Source organism: Eulemur rufifrons, chromosome 30 (assembly GCF_041146395.1).
Source record: "Eulemur rufifrons isolate Redbay chromosome 30, OSU_ERuf_1, whole genome shotgun sequence".
In the NCBI taxonomy this organism is placed as follows: Eukaryota; Metazoa; Chordata; class Mammalia; order Primates; family Lemuridae; genus Eulemur; species Eulemur rufifrons.
In genome coordinates this window covers 89,822,622-89,838,803 of record NC_091012.1, presented here as the reverse complement: position 1 = coordinate 89,838,803, position 16,182 = coordinate 89,822,622, and the positions used below count along the sequence as shown (strand labels likewise).

Sequence of the window (16,182 nt, the reverse complement as noted above, 5' to 3'; positions counted from 1 at the left end):
ATGGATAACCAACAAAAAGAAACCACAAAAAAAAATACAGGATTTGGAGGAAAAATTCTCTAAAGAAATTGAAATATTGAAGAAAAACCAAACTGAACTCCTAGAAATGAAGAATTCACTCAGAGAGCTACAAAACACTGTGGAAAGTCTCAAGAGCAGGGTAGATCAAACAGGGGAAAGAATCTCAGAAATTGAAGATAACTCCTTCCAACTAAATAAGTCGGTCACAGAGATAGATCAAAAAAGTAAGAGAAATGATCTGAGTCTTCAGGAAATGCGGGATTATATGAAGAAACCTAACTTGAGAGTTATTGGCATTCCTGAGGGTGAAGAAGATAATAAGCAAGGGTTGGACAAGCTATTTGAAGACATAATTGAGGAAAATTTTCCAGGCCTTGCCAATACTCTAGACATACAGATTCAAGAAGCTCAAAGGACCCATGGGAGATTCATAGCATATAGGAAAACACCACGCCACGTAGTCATCAGGCTGACCAAAATATCCACTAAAGAGTCCCTTCTCCGAGCTGTAAGGAGAAAGAAACAAGTAACTTACAAAGGAAAACCCATCAGAATCATGCCAGATTTCTCAGCTGAAACCTTACAAGCAAGAAGAGGTTGGGGCCCCATTTTCACACTTCTAAAACAGAATAATGCCCAGCCTAGCATCTTGTACCCAGCTAAACTAAGTTTTCTATATGAAGGAGAAATTAAGACATTCTCAGATAAACAAAGGTTGAGGGAATTCACCAAGACAAGACCAGCCCTACAAGAAGTACTCAAAAGAGAATTACACATGGATCAGCACAAGAAAGATCCACGAATGTAAAACTACTCAAGAGCTAAAGATCAAATTCCAGATACCACAATGGCTCAGGAGAGAAAACATCGCAATGAAGTTCTACCCAACAAGCTGAACAAAAAACTGTCTCACTTATCAGTTTTCTCAATAAATGTGAATGGCTTGAATTTCCCACTCAAGAGACATAGACTGGCCCAATGGATAAAAAAACATAATCCAAGTATCTGCTGTCTTCAAGAAACTCACCTAACCTGCAAAGATGCATTTAGACTGAAAATAAAAGGATGGAAATTGATATTTCAAGCAAACGGTAACCAAAAGAAAGCTGGCGTGGCAATCTTAATTTCCAATAACTTGGCTTTCAAACCAACAAAAATAATAAAAGACAAAGATGGCTACTACATACTGGTTAAAGGCACAATTGAACAAGAAGCCATGACTATACTCAATACATATGCACCCAACCTAGGTGCACCTAGATTCATAAAGCAAACCCTACTAGATCTCAACCAAATGATAGATAACAATACTGTAATAGCTGGAGACTTTAACACCCCACTGACAGTACAGAACAGATCCTCTAAACAGAAAATAAACAAAGACATAATGGACCTAAATAGAATGCTAGAACAAATGGGCATGGCTGACATCTATAGGACATTCTACCCAAAGTCCACAGAATATACATTCTTCTCATCAGCTCACGGGACATTCTCTAAGATTGACCATGTCCTAGGACATAAAGCATGTCTTAAAAAATTAAAAAAAAAAATAGAAATTATACCATGCATCTTCTCAGATCACAGTGGAATAAAAGTAACAATGATCACAAACAGAAACCCTCACTCTTACTCAAAGTCACGGAAGCTAAATAACTTTCTCCTGAATAATTATTCTATAAAGGAAGAAATCAAGATGGAAATCAAAAATTTCTTTGAATTAAATGACAATGGAGATACAACTTATCAAAATCTATGGGACGCAGCTAAAGCAGTCCTGAGAGGAAAATTCATATCCATAAATGCCTATATGAAAAAGACAGAAAACATGCAAACAGACAACCTAACAAATAGACTCAAAGAGCTGGAGAAAGAAGAACAGAACGATCCCAAACCCAGCAGAAGGCGAGAAATTACTAAGATCAAATCAGAATTAAATGAAAAGGACAACAAAGAAACTATAAGGGAAATTAATAAAACAAAAAGTTGGTTCTTTGAAAAGATAAATAAAATAGACACACCCCTGGCTAGACTAACCAAGAGCACAAAAGTAAAATCTCTAATAACCTCCATTAGGAACATGAAAGGAGAAATCACAACCGATGCTACAGGGATACAAGATACCATCTATGAATTCTACAAAAATCTTTATGCACACAAACTGGAGAATGTGGAGGAAATGGACAAATTTTTAGAGACACATAGTCTTCCCAGGCTCAACCAGGAAGAAATAGAGTACCTGAACAGACCAATATCAAGAACTGAAATCGAAACAGCAATAAAAAAACCTTCCCAAAAAGAAAAGCCCTGGTCCAGATGGGTCCACACCTGAATTTTACCATACATACAAAGAACTGGTGCCCATCCTACATAAACTATTCTCCAATATTGAGAAGGATGGAATTCTCCCCAACACGTTCTACCAAGCCAATATAACATTGATACCAAAACCTGGAAAGGACGCAACAAGAATAGAGAACTACAGACCAATTTCTCTCATGAATATAGATGCAAAAATTTTCAATAAAATACTAGCAAATCGAATCCAAGTACTTATCAAAAAAATAATCCACCACGACCAAGTGGGCTTCATCCCAGAGATGCAGGGGTGGTTCAACATACGTAAATCTATAAATGTAATTCACCACATAAATAGAAGCAAAAACAAAAACCATATGATACTCTCATTAGATGCAGAAAAAGCATTTGACAAAATTCAACACCCTTTTATGATAAAAAACGCTTAACAAAATAGGCATTGATGGAACCTACCTAAAAATGATATGAGCCATATATGACAAACCCACAGCCAACATGATTCTGAATGGGGAAAAATTGAAAGCACTCCCACTTAGAACTGGAACCAGACAGGGCTGCCCACTGTCTCCATTACTTTTCAACATAGTATTGGAAGTCCTTGCGAGAGCTATCAGGCAAGAGAGCAGAATCAAGGGAGTCCAAATAGGGAAAGAAGAGATCAAACTCTCACTTTTTGCTGATGATATGATGTTATATCTGGAAAACCCCCAGGATTCAACCATGAGACTCCTGGAATTGATTAACGAATATAGCAAAGTCTCAGGCTACAAAATTAATATACACAAATCAGAGGCATTTATATATGCCAATAACAGTCAATCGGAAAACCAAATTAAAGACTCAATACCCTTCAAAATAGCAACAAAGAAAATAAAATATCGAGGTATATATCTAACTAAAGAGGTAAAGGACCTCTCTAAGGAAAACTATGAAACACTGAGAAAAGAAATAGCAGAACTTGCAAATAGATGGAAAAATATACCATGCTCGTGGATCAGAAGAATCAACATTGTTAAAATGTCTATACTACCCAAAGTGATCTACAGATTCAATGCAATCCCTATTAAATTGCCAACATCATTCTTTACAGACGTAGAGAAAATAATTATACACTTTGTATGGAATCAAAGAAGACCTCGTATAGCAAAAGCAATTTTAAGCAACAAAAACAAAATGGGAGGTATTAATTTGCCGGACCTCAAACTATACTACAAGGCCGTGGTTCTTAAAACAGCCTGGTATTGGCACAAGTTCAGGGACACAGACCAGTGGAACACAACAGAAAACCCAAATATAGAACCATTCTCATATAGTCACCTAATTTTTGACAAAGCGGGAAAGAATATACTCTGGGGACAAGAATCCCTATTCAATAAATGGTGCTGGGAGAATTGGTTAGCCACTTGTAGAAGACTGAAACAGGACCCACAGCTTTCAACTCTCACAAAAATCAAATCATGGTGGATAATAGACTTAAACCTTAGGCGTGATACAATCAAAATTCTAGAAGAAAATGTAGGAAAGACTCTTACAGACATTGGCCTAGGCAAAGAATTTATGAAGAAGACCCCCAAGGCAATCACAGCAGCAACAAAAATAAATGAATGGGACATGATTAAATTAAAAAGCTTCTGCACAGCCAAAGAAACAGTCACGAGAATAAACAGACCACCTACAGAATGGGAAAAAATTTTTGCATACTACACATCAGATAAAGGACTGATAACAAGAATCTATTTAGAACTCAGGAAAATCAGCAAGAAAAAATCAAGCAACCCCATCAAAAAGTGGGCAAATGACATGAATAGAAACTTCTCGAAAGAAGATATAAGAATGGCTAACAAACATATGAAAAAATGCTCAACATCCCTAATCATCAGAGAAATGCAAATCAAAACCACAATGAGATATCACTTAACCCCAATGAGAATGGCCTTTATCAAAAAAACCCAAAACAACACATGTTGGCGTGGATGTGGAGAGACAGGAACACTAATACACTGCTGGTGGGACTGCAAACTAGTGCAATCCCTGTGGAAAGCATTATGGAGGTATCTTAAACAGATTCAAGTAGACCTGCCATTTGACCCAGCAATCCCATTATTGGGCATATACCCAAAGGAAAAAAGGTCATTCTGTAACAAAGACACATGTACCCGAATGTTTATAGCAGCACAATTCACAATAGCAAAGATGTGGAAACAACCCAAATGCCCATCAATACATGATTGGATTAGTAAGCTGTGGTATATGTATACCATGGAATATTACTCAGCTATAAGGAATAATGAAGATATGACATCTCTATGGTTCTCCTGGAGAGAGTTGGAACCCATTATATTAAGTGAAGTATCCCAAGAATGGAAAAACAAGCATCACATGTACTCACCAGAAAATTGGTTTCCCTGAACATCACCTAAATACACATCTGGGAACGACACCAATCGGATATCAGACTGAGGTGAGGGGTGGGGGAGGGGATGGGGATATGCCTACACAATGAGTGCATTGCGCACCGTTTGGGGAATGGTAACACTTGAAGGTTACCATTGAAGGTGCTTACTCCGGAAGGGGGGGGGTGGGGAAGCGAGGGATATATACCTACATGATGGGTGCAATGCGTACTACCTGGGGAACAGACACGCCTGGAGCTCTGACTTGGGGGGAAAGGCGGTACATGGGCAACGTATGTAACCTGCAATTCTGTATCCCCCATACCAATAAGATGAAATAAAAAAAATAAATAAATAAAATTGATAAACTGTAAAAAAAATTAAAAATAAAATAAAAAAGATCATATCTTTGGCAAATAGGGATAGTTTGACCTCCTCTTTTCCAATTTGTATGCTCTTTATTTCTTTCTCTTGCATGACTGCTCTGGCTAGGACTTCCAGTACTATGTTGAATAGAAGTGGTGACAGAGGGCATCCTTGTCTTGTTCCAGTTTTTAGGGGGAACTCTTTCAACTTTCCCCATTCAGTATAATGTTGGCTGTGGATTTGTCATAGATGGCTTTGATTATTTTGAGGTATGTTCCTCCTATGCCTAATTTGTTGAGGGTTTTTATTATAAAGGGTGCTGGATTTTACTGAGTGCTTTTTCTACATCTATTGAGATGATCATATGATTTTTGTTTTTAATTCTGTTTATGTGGTGAATCACATTTATTTATTTGCTGTGTTTAACCATCTTTGCATCCCTGGGATGAAACCCACTTTATCATGGTGTATCATCTTTTTGATGTGCTGTTGGATTTAGTTTGCTAGTATTTTTGAGGATTTTGCATCTATGTGCATGAGGGATATTGATCTGCAGTTTTCTTTTTTTGTTGTGTCCTTTCCTGGCTTTGGTATCAAGGTGATACTGGCTTCACAGAATGAGTTAGAGAGGATTACTTCCTTCTCAATGCTATGGAACAGTTTCAGTAGGATAGGTACCATTTCTTCTTTGTAGGTCTGGTAGAATTTGGCTGTGAATCCATCTGGTCCTGGGCTTTTTTGTTTTTTTGGGGAGAATTTTTATTACTGTTTCAATTTTCTTGTTCGTTATACCATAGACTGGAAGAAACAATATTGTTAAAATGTGCATACTGCCCTTATGATTTACAGATTCAATGCAATCCCATCAAAATACCACCACATTTTTCACAGAACTAGAAAAAATAATCCTAAATTTCATGTTGAATCAAAGAAGAGCCCAAATAGCCAAAGCAATCCTAAGCAAAAAGAACAAACCTGGAGGCATCACGTTACCAGACTTCAAATTATACTACAAGGCTACATTAACCAAAACAGCATGGTACTGGTATAAAGGTAGATACATAGACAAATGGAACAGAAGAGAGAACCCAGAAATAAAACCATATAGCTACAACCAACTGATTTTCAACAAACCAGACAAAAATATACCCTGGAAAAAGGATGCCCTAGTCAATAAATGGTGCTGGGAAAATCAGATAGGCACAGGCAGAAGAATGAAACTGGATCCGTATCTCTCATTATATACAAAAATTAACTCAAGATGGATTAAAGACTTAAATGTAAGACCTGAAACCATAAAAATTCTAGAAGAAAACATAGGAAAAACTCTTCTGGACATTGGCATAGGCAAAAAATTTATGACTAAGACCTCAAAGGCAAATATAGCAACAACAAAAATAAATGGGACTTAACTAAAAAAGTTTCTGTATAGCAAAGGAAATAATCAATAGAGCAAACAGACACACTACAGAATGGGAGGAAATATGTGTGAACTATGTATCTGACAAAGGACTAATATCCAGAATCTACAAAGAATTCAAACAAATTGGCAAGAAAATAGATACAAAAATTCTCAATAAAATGCTAACAAACCGAATTCAGGTGCTTATCAAGAAAATAATCCATCATGACCAAGTGGGCTTCATCCCAGAGATGCAGGGATGGTCCAACATACGCAAATCTATAAATGTAATTCACCACATAAATAGAAGCAAAAACAAAGACCATATGATCCTCTCAATAGACGCAGAAAAAGCATTTGACAAAATTCAGCACCCTTTGATGATAAGAACGCTTAACATAACAGGCATAGATGGGACTTACCTAAAAATGACACAGGCCATATATGACAAACCCACAGCCAACATCATACTGAATGGGGAAAAACTGAAAGCATTCCCACTTAGAACTGGAACCAGGCATGTTGCCCTTTATCATCACTTCTATTCAACATAGTGCTAGAAGTCCTAGCCAGAGCAATCAGACAAGATAAGGAAATCAAGGGCATCCAAATGGGGGTAGAAGAGGCGAAACTATCGCTCTTTGCTGATGATATGATCTTATATCTAGAAAACCCCAAATATTCTGCTATGAGACTACTGGATTTGATAAACAAATTCAGCAAAGTCTCAGGTTACAAATTCAATGTATAGAAATCAGTAGCATTCCTATATGCCAACAACAGTCAAACTGAGAACCAAATCAAAGACTCAATAACCTTCACAATATCAACAAAGAAAATAAAATACTTAGGAATATATTTAACTAAGGTGGTAAAAGACCTCTACAGGGAGAACTACAAAACACTGAGGAAAGAAATAGCAGAGGATATAAACAGGTGGAAAACCATACTATACTCATGGGTCGGCAGAATCAACATTGTTAAAATGTCTATACTACCCAAAGTGATCTACAGGTTCAATGCAATCCCCCTTAAAATATCAACATCATTTTTTGCAGATGTAGAAAAAATAATTCTATGCTTCATATGGAACCAGAGAAGACCCCATACAGCAAGAGCAATCTTAAGCAAAAAAGAACAAACTGGGAGGCATCAATTTATCAGACTTCAAGCTACATTACAAGGCCATAGTAACTAAAACAGCATGGTACTGGCACGAGAACAGAGACATATACCAATTCCATAGACCAATGGAACAGAATTGAGAACCCAGATATAAAACCATCCTCATATAGCCATCTAATCTTTGACAAAGCAGACAAAAACATACACTGGGGAAAAGAATCCTTATTTAATAAATGGTGCTGGGAAAACTGGATAGCCACATGTAGAAGACTGAAATAGGATCCATGCTGTTCACCTCTCACAAATATCAACTCACAGTGGGTAACAGACTTAAACCTAAGGCATGAAACTATAAGAATTCTAGAAGAAAATGTTGGAAAAGCTCTTACAGACATTGGCCTAGGCCAAGAATTTATGAAGAAGACCCAAAAGGCAATCACAGCAACAACAAAAATAAATAAATGGAACCTGATCAAATTAAAAAGCTTCTCATAGCCAAGGAAACTATGACAGCAAACAGACAACCTACAGAATGGGAGAAAATATTCGCATGTTACACATCCAATAAAGGGCTAATAACTAGAATCTATATAGAACTCAGGAAAATCAGCAAGAAAAAAATCAAACAACCTTATCAAAAAGTGGGCAAAGCAAATGAACAGAAACTTTCAAAAAAGATAGATTAATGGCTAACAAACATGAAAAAATGCTCAACATCTCTAATCATCAGGGAAATGCAAATCAAAACCACAGTGAGATATCACTTAACTCCAGTGAGAATGGCCTTTATCAAAAAGTCCCAAAGCAACAAATGTTGGCGTGGATGCAGAGAGATAGGAACACTCATACACTGAGGGTGGGACTGCACATTAGTACAACCTCTGTGAAAAGTAATTTGGAGATATCTCAAAGAGCTAAAAAGAGAAATACCGTTTGATCCAGCAATCTCACTACTAGGCATCTACCCAAAGGAAAAAAAGACATTCTACAATGAAGACATCTGCACTTGAATGTTTCGGGCAGCATAATTCACAACTGCAAAGATGTGGAAACAACCCAAGTGCCCATCAATACATGAGTGGATTCATAAAATGTGGTATATGTATACCATGGAGTTCTACTCAGCCACAAAAAACAATGGTGATCTAGTGCCTCTTGTAATTATCCTGGATAGAGCTGGAGCCCATTCTACTAGGTGAAGTATCCCAAAAATGGAAAAACAAGCACCACATTTACTCACCATCAAATTGGTATTAACTGATGAACACTTATGTGCACATATAGTAGTAACATTCATCAGGTGGGAGGGGGAGGAGAGGATGGGTATATTCACAGGTAATGGGTGTGGTGCGCATTGTCTGGGGGATGGACACCCTTGCAGCTCTGACTCGGGTGGGGCAAAGGCAATATATGTAACCTAAACATTTGTATCCCCATAATATGCTGAAATAAAAAATAAATAAATAAGAGAAAAAAAAACATAACTATAAAAATGTATCTATGTGCACTAACAGATTAGAAAAGAATTAGGACTATATAAGGATTTGAGTTTAATATTTATTAAATTCTTATATTCACAAAGTTGATTCATCTCATTATTAAAAAAAATAAAAGATTTTGGAACTGACCATCAAATACCGAATATTTGAGATAAGGCAACAAAGTCTATTTCGTTAATGTATATATATGAATACACATGGTAAGGAAATATCCCTTTTTTCTTTGTGGAATTATGGCTGTCATTCAATGTATACTTAAAGCAATTTTGTTACTGTGAAACTGTTGCACTAATAGAATTTTGAAGAGTCACTCATTTGACTGATAAGTCATCAAGTGTTGCGTCATCTATCATGCTTTTCCTGATTTCCTTGCAAAACTATGCTTTCTCTTTCTCCTGTACTTTGTACATAACACCATTATTATAGCATTTATAAGACCATACTATGATTATTTGGTTGCATGTCTATGTCTCCCACAGCATCTAGCCCAGTGCCTGATACTAATATGTGAGCAATAAGTGCTTAAGAATGAATGAAGAAAGGAAACAAATCTTTCTTGGAAATGTTATGTAAGCACACATTTGGAGTAAAGATATAATATTGGCTGATAGTCATACCCTATGTACCCAAAGAGTTCATAAAACATACCTAAAATTATCAAGCCTGCTCGGAATAGATATGGTTAGAAATTTGGATTCCAGTGACTCTAAATTTCTTCTCAGATCCAGTATGGCAAAGCAATACAAGATCAAGGAGACGAAAAAAGGAAGGAAATCAGTCTGCATTGAATAATGCTTTGCTTCTAGCAGGTTGGCACGTCTCCTTACCTAGGCTGGAATAAATGTGGCTGAGAATACGAGCTGGTTGTACTCTGATGGGGTATACCTCAGCAATGGTCTCCACATTAATTCCCTTGTCCTTCAAAATGGCCTTTATTTCTTCTGTTTCAGCTAGAATGGAGACTAAAGGAAAGAAAGAAGATGAGGTCAACAGAAAATTTTATCTCAAGAGGAACCTAAAAATCTCTCAAGCCACAAAATTTCTTTTGAAGGGGAAAAAAAGGAAAGCAGAGGAAATTAACGGTTACTCAGGAACTTTGATGAAACAGTATCATGCTAGGTACTTAACAATATTATCTAAATGGAAAAGAAAAAAGATCTCATGACTAGAGTATTAGATTGTGCTTTCTGGCTAAGTACCCGTGTGCTCCTAGAGAATGCCATATTCTCTTTATATCTGAGATTCCATGTACAAATGGGGAAAAAAATCTATCATGAGGTCTGTTACAGCTTTAATAAAAATTGATTTCCCCAGCTCCTTCATATCAGTACACTTTAGGTCAGCCCCAGAAATGTGAGGTTAATAAACAACACCCTAAAGACAAGAGTTGCCTTATAGCTAGAGAATGGTAGAAGGCAGGCTAAATTGGGGATAAAGATTTGAGCCATCAACATAAGAAGGTATCACACTTGAAATTGTATATATTTTGGGGGGAATATATGTGGGAAGAGATGGGGATGATACTTCTCTAGATTCAGAGCCTGCCAAGCCTAAACAGCTCCCTTTTCTTCCCACTCACGTTACTGAAGTGGTTTAACCTATATACAAGGGAGAAGACCAGGCTAGCTCCCTGATTCTTCTTTTCACTTTCCCCCAATGGGACAGATAGCTAACTGGGGGCCAGTAACCCAAATAAGGCTTTAGCTGGCTAGACACTAAGCACCAGAGGCAAACATGCCCTCTACTCCTGCTCCTCTAATGCTGGTAGATGTGTTGGATTGTTCACAGAAAAAAGAATGTACCACATGGCTCACTCCAGCTTACCAATATTTTCTGTTGAGTTTTTGGGGCAAAAGCTTAGTTAACAAAGTACTACTTTGCTTTCCTTTGCCATTACCCTTTGTGTGTTTTTCTGTCTTAGGAACCTCAAGCTAATAGATTGCTGTGGTCTGGGCCAGGATAATGCAGGATATAGTAATTACAGAGTACCCTGAACATAACACTATCTTGATTACCTCTAACTGAAAACATGAAAATGAAAGAGATTCTTCAGGGAAAATGTACAAAGGAAGAATGATAGTTGCCTGAGAACAGTCTAGGGAAACACATGTGGTCATTTACGGATTCATTAATAAATATTTATTAAGTACCTAAATGTATGAGGTACTATGCTATGCACCAGGGATAGAATGAATAAAGATGAATAAACTAGTCTCTTCCTGAAGGAGCTCACAGCGTAATAGAAGTGGCACACACGAACTGATTATAAAATAACCTGCTAGGTAAGTAGAGATATGCACAAAACATTATGAGACCACCCAGGAATGACAATTATCTGGTCTGGGGTTGGGAGGGGTGGTTTCAGGAAAGGCTTCCTAAAAGAGCTGATGCCCAAACTTGAGTTCGAAAGAATGAACAAATTAGCCAGAAGAAAGAAAAAGCTAGGAAGGAGATAGCCATTCTAGGTAGAGGGTCCAAAATGAACTTAATGAGATGAAAAAGTATGGCTGCATGTGTAGCATGAAGCATCTTGTATAGTGGCCATAGAAATGAATCTGGAAAGGAAGACAGGGGCTAGATCATCATGGAGGGCATATGTGTCACCTTAAGGATTTTCTATTCTATCTTTGGGCAATGCTTTCCAAACTTCATTCCACTGAGCCTCAGGGTACTACAGGGGACAACGTAATTAGTAGTTCGAGTACAGGAGACTGAAGGAAAGTAAAGTAAACAACACTCTGGGGTACCAGGAATACTTTCAACCCAAGCAACTCAGTTTTTTGTTTCTATTTTATGAAATATTTGGAAAATTCTTACTTAATGCTTCTTATGTTTAGGCACTGCCAAATGGTAGGGGTATGTATATAAACATATATGATCCCCACATGGAGAAAATGATACTGATACTGAGTCCTGATGGAAGGCTCAGTAGGAGTTAATCTCATAGAGGTGATGGTAAAAGTAAGGGAGAAATTGTTCCAGACAGAAGAAATAGCATGGACAATGGCTCAAGGGAACAGAGAACAAGGCAGATCTAGGATTTATAAAAAGTTCTTTATATCAGGAGGAGTACAATGAGGCAGTGATGAGAAATGAAGCTGGAGATAGGGTCAGGAGCCAGATCACACACACCGTTGTAAGCCATATTAAGGAGACTGCCAAAGGGGAATTTCCTGCAGAGTTATAATCAGATGAATAACATATCCATCCCTGCATCTTAAAAAGACTATTTTTCAGTTGATAATAAAAGCATAAACTGATATGGTAGTGGGCCTAGACTGAAGACAGAGAGAACAGCTAAAAAGTTATTTCAGTAATAGAAGGGAGAGATGTTGATTACCTACATTGGGATCATGATATTGGTACTGAAGAAAATTGGATGGATTTCAGAATTATTTAGGAAGTAAAGAAGCCAGAACCTGTTAACTGATTGAATGTAGGATGTGAGAAAGAGGGAGATATTGAGAAGGATTCTCTGGGTGTTTATTTGTGTAACCAAGAAGATAGTGTGCCATTTAATGACACAGGCACATAGGAGGAAAAGCAGGTATGAGTGATATAATACTAGGAGGGTGTACCTGATTAATTTTAGAAATGTTGAATAAATTTACAGTGCATGTGAGACATCCAAGGGGGTTAAAAGAAGCTTATACACATTCAGCAGTCATTAGCATAGATGTGATAGGTCAAGGAGAAAATACAGAGAAGAGTAGATGAGGACCTAGAATATAACCTTGAGAAATTCCAACATATAAGGAATGGGCAGATGAAATAAAGCCTGGGCTGTAGTGGGGGAGTTCTTGTCTCATGGCTTATATTTTCTCTATGGTATAGGAGGTGAGATCATCTTTTGAGAGTGAGGGAAGAAGTGAGAAGGTGAGAAAATAGAAAAGGTTTGGAATAGGAGGAAGCTGAGAGACAGAAACAAATATTCACAGTAATAAGAGCAGTGGACTAATGACAGAACCCTCAGAAACACTGATGGTTAAGAGACAAAAATAAGAGGAAGCCCAGAATTAGACAGAAAAGTGCTTAATCTAGGTTGAAGGAGATCCAAGAGAGTATGGGATCATAGAAAATGTGGGAGTTAAGAATTTCCAGAAAGATAAACAATAAATGGAACAGAAAGATCCACTAAGACATAGATTGAAAAATATCCACCAAATTTGGCAATACAAAGGTTACTGGTAACTTAAGCATGAGCATTTCAGAATAAATGGTATATGAAGAACCAGAAGCTTGAATGAAAAAGGAAGGAGCTACGTAGCATAGTTATAGAGGGAGATGAACATGTCAGTAGTCTAAAAAAACAGAACCAACAGAGCAGGAGAGTTTAAAGATTCCAGGAAAGAGAAAGTTTCTAGAGGTTGGGGAAGAGGTCAGAATCAAGCATCAGAAGGAATACTTGGCCTTGGAGAAGAAATCTTTTTTCTAAGACTGGAGAAAAGGAGGCAAGGATGGGTAAGAGTATAGGGACAGGGAGGGCTGGGGAATTGATGATGATCAGAATATTAAGATTAACAGGCATGAAGAAGCAGGCCAAGAATTAGGCTGAAAACAAGGGGTGGGGTTGAAAACAGAGATAGTTTGGAATAGTGGTTGAGAAGTATGAAAATGCTAATGATAAGAACAAGGACTAACAGGAGGCACTATAGACCTAGCTGAGTTGGAGACCATGGATTTCCAGTGTCACTACTCTGCTCATTTGGGTGACTTTTTTTCCAGTAGCTATTAGCAAGCCAGGTATAGGATCAGAAAATGTGAATTGTAAGATTGCTCTGGGACTATGATTTTTCAGGTGGGTGTAGTAGAAATATGGTGCATTGGTGACTGAGAGATTTAATCAACCATGAGGCAGGGAGAAGACTAGGAAAAAATAGAGACAAGCATAATGGGAAGAAAAAGAAAGCTGAAATAATATATGGTTATGACCAGAGAGTAGAATATTGGCATTTAGGTATCTGAGGTAGAAGAGTCCTAAAGTTTGGTCCTTGGAGTGGGCAGCTAAAATAGAGATAGAAGGAAAGGTCACTAGAGTTATGGATAGCCAAGAATTTTGAGGCTAAAATGTTAGATTGCACCTACATCAATACTGAAAATATATTGAAATAACCTACACTCGAGAAATAGATTTGCTTCTAGTTCAACAACAGGATTTGGGGAAGAAGAGGAAGCTGTGAGCCAAGCCTCAAAGTCTTCAATGAATGAATTAGAGCAACTAGGAGATCAATATAGCCAGATGGCATAAATCTCAAAGCTCAACAAGCTTTCTCATGGGAGGGGAAGAATAATGATCTTTATATAATGTTTGCTATATACACTGATAAGCAAGAACTACCTGTATAACCATATGGAATACCAAGTATAAGAAAGTTTAGAAAATACACAGTATTATTTTCCATATAGAACCAACTTCAAAGTCAAGTGACTGGAGACATTTCAAAGCAGCTTCACAGCAGGACTTAATACTGTATTGGATAATGATGTTGGAGATTCAAAAATTACCTCAAGCTTTCTACCCTAGAAGACTAAAATAATGGTAATATCATTGAGAGAGATAAGGAATGTGGAAAGATCTGCTTTTCTTGGGAGAGGTGAAAGGATGAGATAGAGACAGAAGAGGTTGGTTTTGTGTTTGAAGTGTAAGTGCTAGAGATGTTTTATAGTTATTGGGAGTAGAGTTGTTAACATGTTTATAGAACTCAACCCAGTATTTTGCATACAGTAGATGTCCACAAATTTAAGTTGATTGTTAGGAATAAAAATAAAGGCTTGGAGTACTCTCTAAAGAGGTAATAATTGGAGCCGTGGAAGCAAATTTATTATGAGGGAGGCAGGCCTAGCAAACTAATACAGGGTTATAAATACAGACAGACAAGAGTCAAAGACTTAAGTACAGAACCATCAGGAAGATATGGGAAAAAAGGAGTACTAGCAGAAAAAGCAAAGGAGTGGTCAGAGAGAAAGCAGAGATAACCAGGAGGCTAAAATGTCATGACAGTTAAAAGAAAAGAGTTTCTAGAAATAAGGAATGGTTAAGATGTCAAATAATATTTTGGAGTGCTCTGACATACTATTCATTTATGATTAACCAGTAATTTTGAAATGAAATTGAACTAAGTTTATTATATACTTTTTGAAGCCTAATAAAATGTCAACTGAAGAATAAAGTCATAATCTACTGGCCCAAAGATCTCTGTCCCTAGCCATACCTTTAATATAAAGCTTCTGCTGCTGGGAATAAGAATACATACCTTGAACCACAACGTCTGGCTTTGGTACAGTAGAAAACCTACGATTCAGGGGATCAATTTCTCCAGGAGCTAAAAATCCCTAAAGAAAAAACCATAAAAAGACGGATTATTCAGGCAGGATAATATAAGAGGTGCTAGATCACCACTGTTTTTTGTAATTGAGTAGTATTCCATAGTATACATATACCACATTTTATTAATCCACTCATGTATTGAAGGGCACCTTGGATTGTTTCCACATCTTTGCAATTGTGAATTGTGCTGCCATAAACATTTGAGTGCAGATGTCTTTATAGATATCACGAGAATAGAAAATAAGCACCACATGTATTCACCATCAAATTGGTACTAACTGATCAACACTAAGGTGCTCACATGGTAGTAATATTCATTGGGTGCCAGTCAGATGGAGGGGTGTGTGTGGGTAAACTCACAACTAATGGATGCGGTACATACTGTATGGGGGAAGGGCAAACCTCTAACTCTGGCTTGGGCAAGGCAAAGTCATTACTTGTAACCAAAATGTTTGTACCCCCATAATATCCTGAAATAAAAAAAATAATAAAAAAGATGGATTACTAAGTCTCAGAAAAACAAAACAAAACAAAACAAAACCTAATGTTTGAGGAGAAACAGCATTCCTATGTCCATAGCCCCATACCATATACATTTGAGAGGCAGGCACAGAAAGGAAACAAATACCTTCACTGTATAAAATGTTTGAACTCCCTGAATTCACATCCAAATTAATTTTATCTGAAGATAATTTCTATTGGCAGCCACAAATTCTTTTTTTTTTTTAA

General features: G+C 37.2%; 1 protein-coding gene across 5 annotated transcripts in view; it reads right to left on the bottom strand.

Moving 5' to 3' along the window:
- PHKA1 (phosphorylase kinase regulatory subunit alpha 1) overlaps positions 1-16,182 on the bottom strand; it is a 142,243-nt gene that overhangs the window by 78,482 nt on the left and 47,579 nt on the right. For all 5 annotated transcript variants that reach the window (XM_069464047.1, XM_069464048.1, XM_069464049.1 and 2 more), the window contains exons 13-14: positions 15,380-15,458; positions 9,953-10,087 (exon numbers count right to left, since the gene is read on the bottom strand). In XM_069464047.1, the coding sequence (XP_069320148.1) occupies positions 9,953-10,087; positions 15,380-15,458 (214 nt within the window). The remainder of the gene's footprint in view (positions 1-9,952; positions 10,088-15,379; positions 15,459-16,182) is intronic.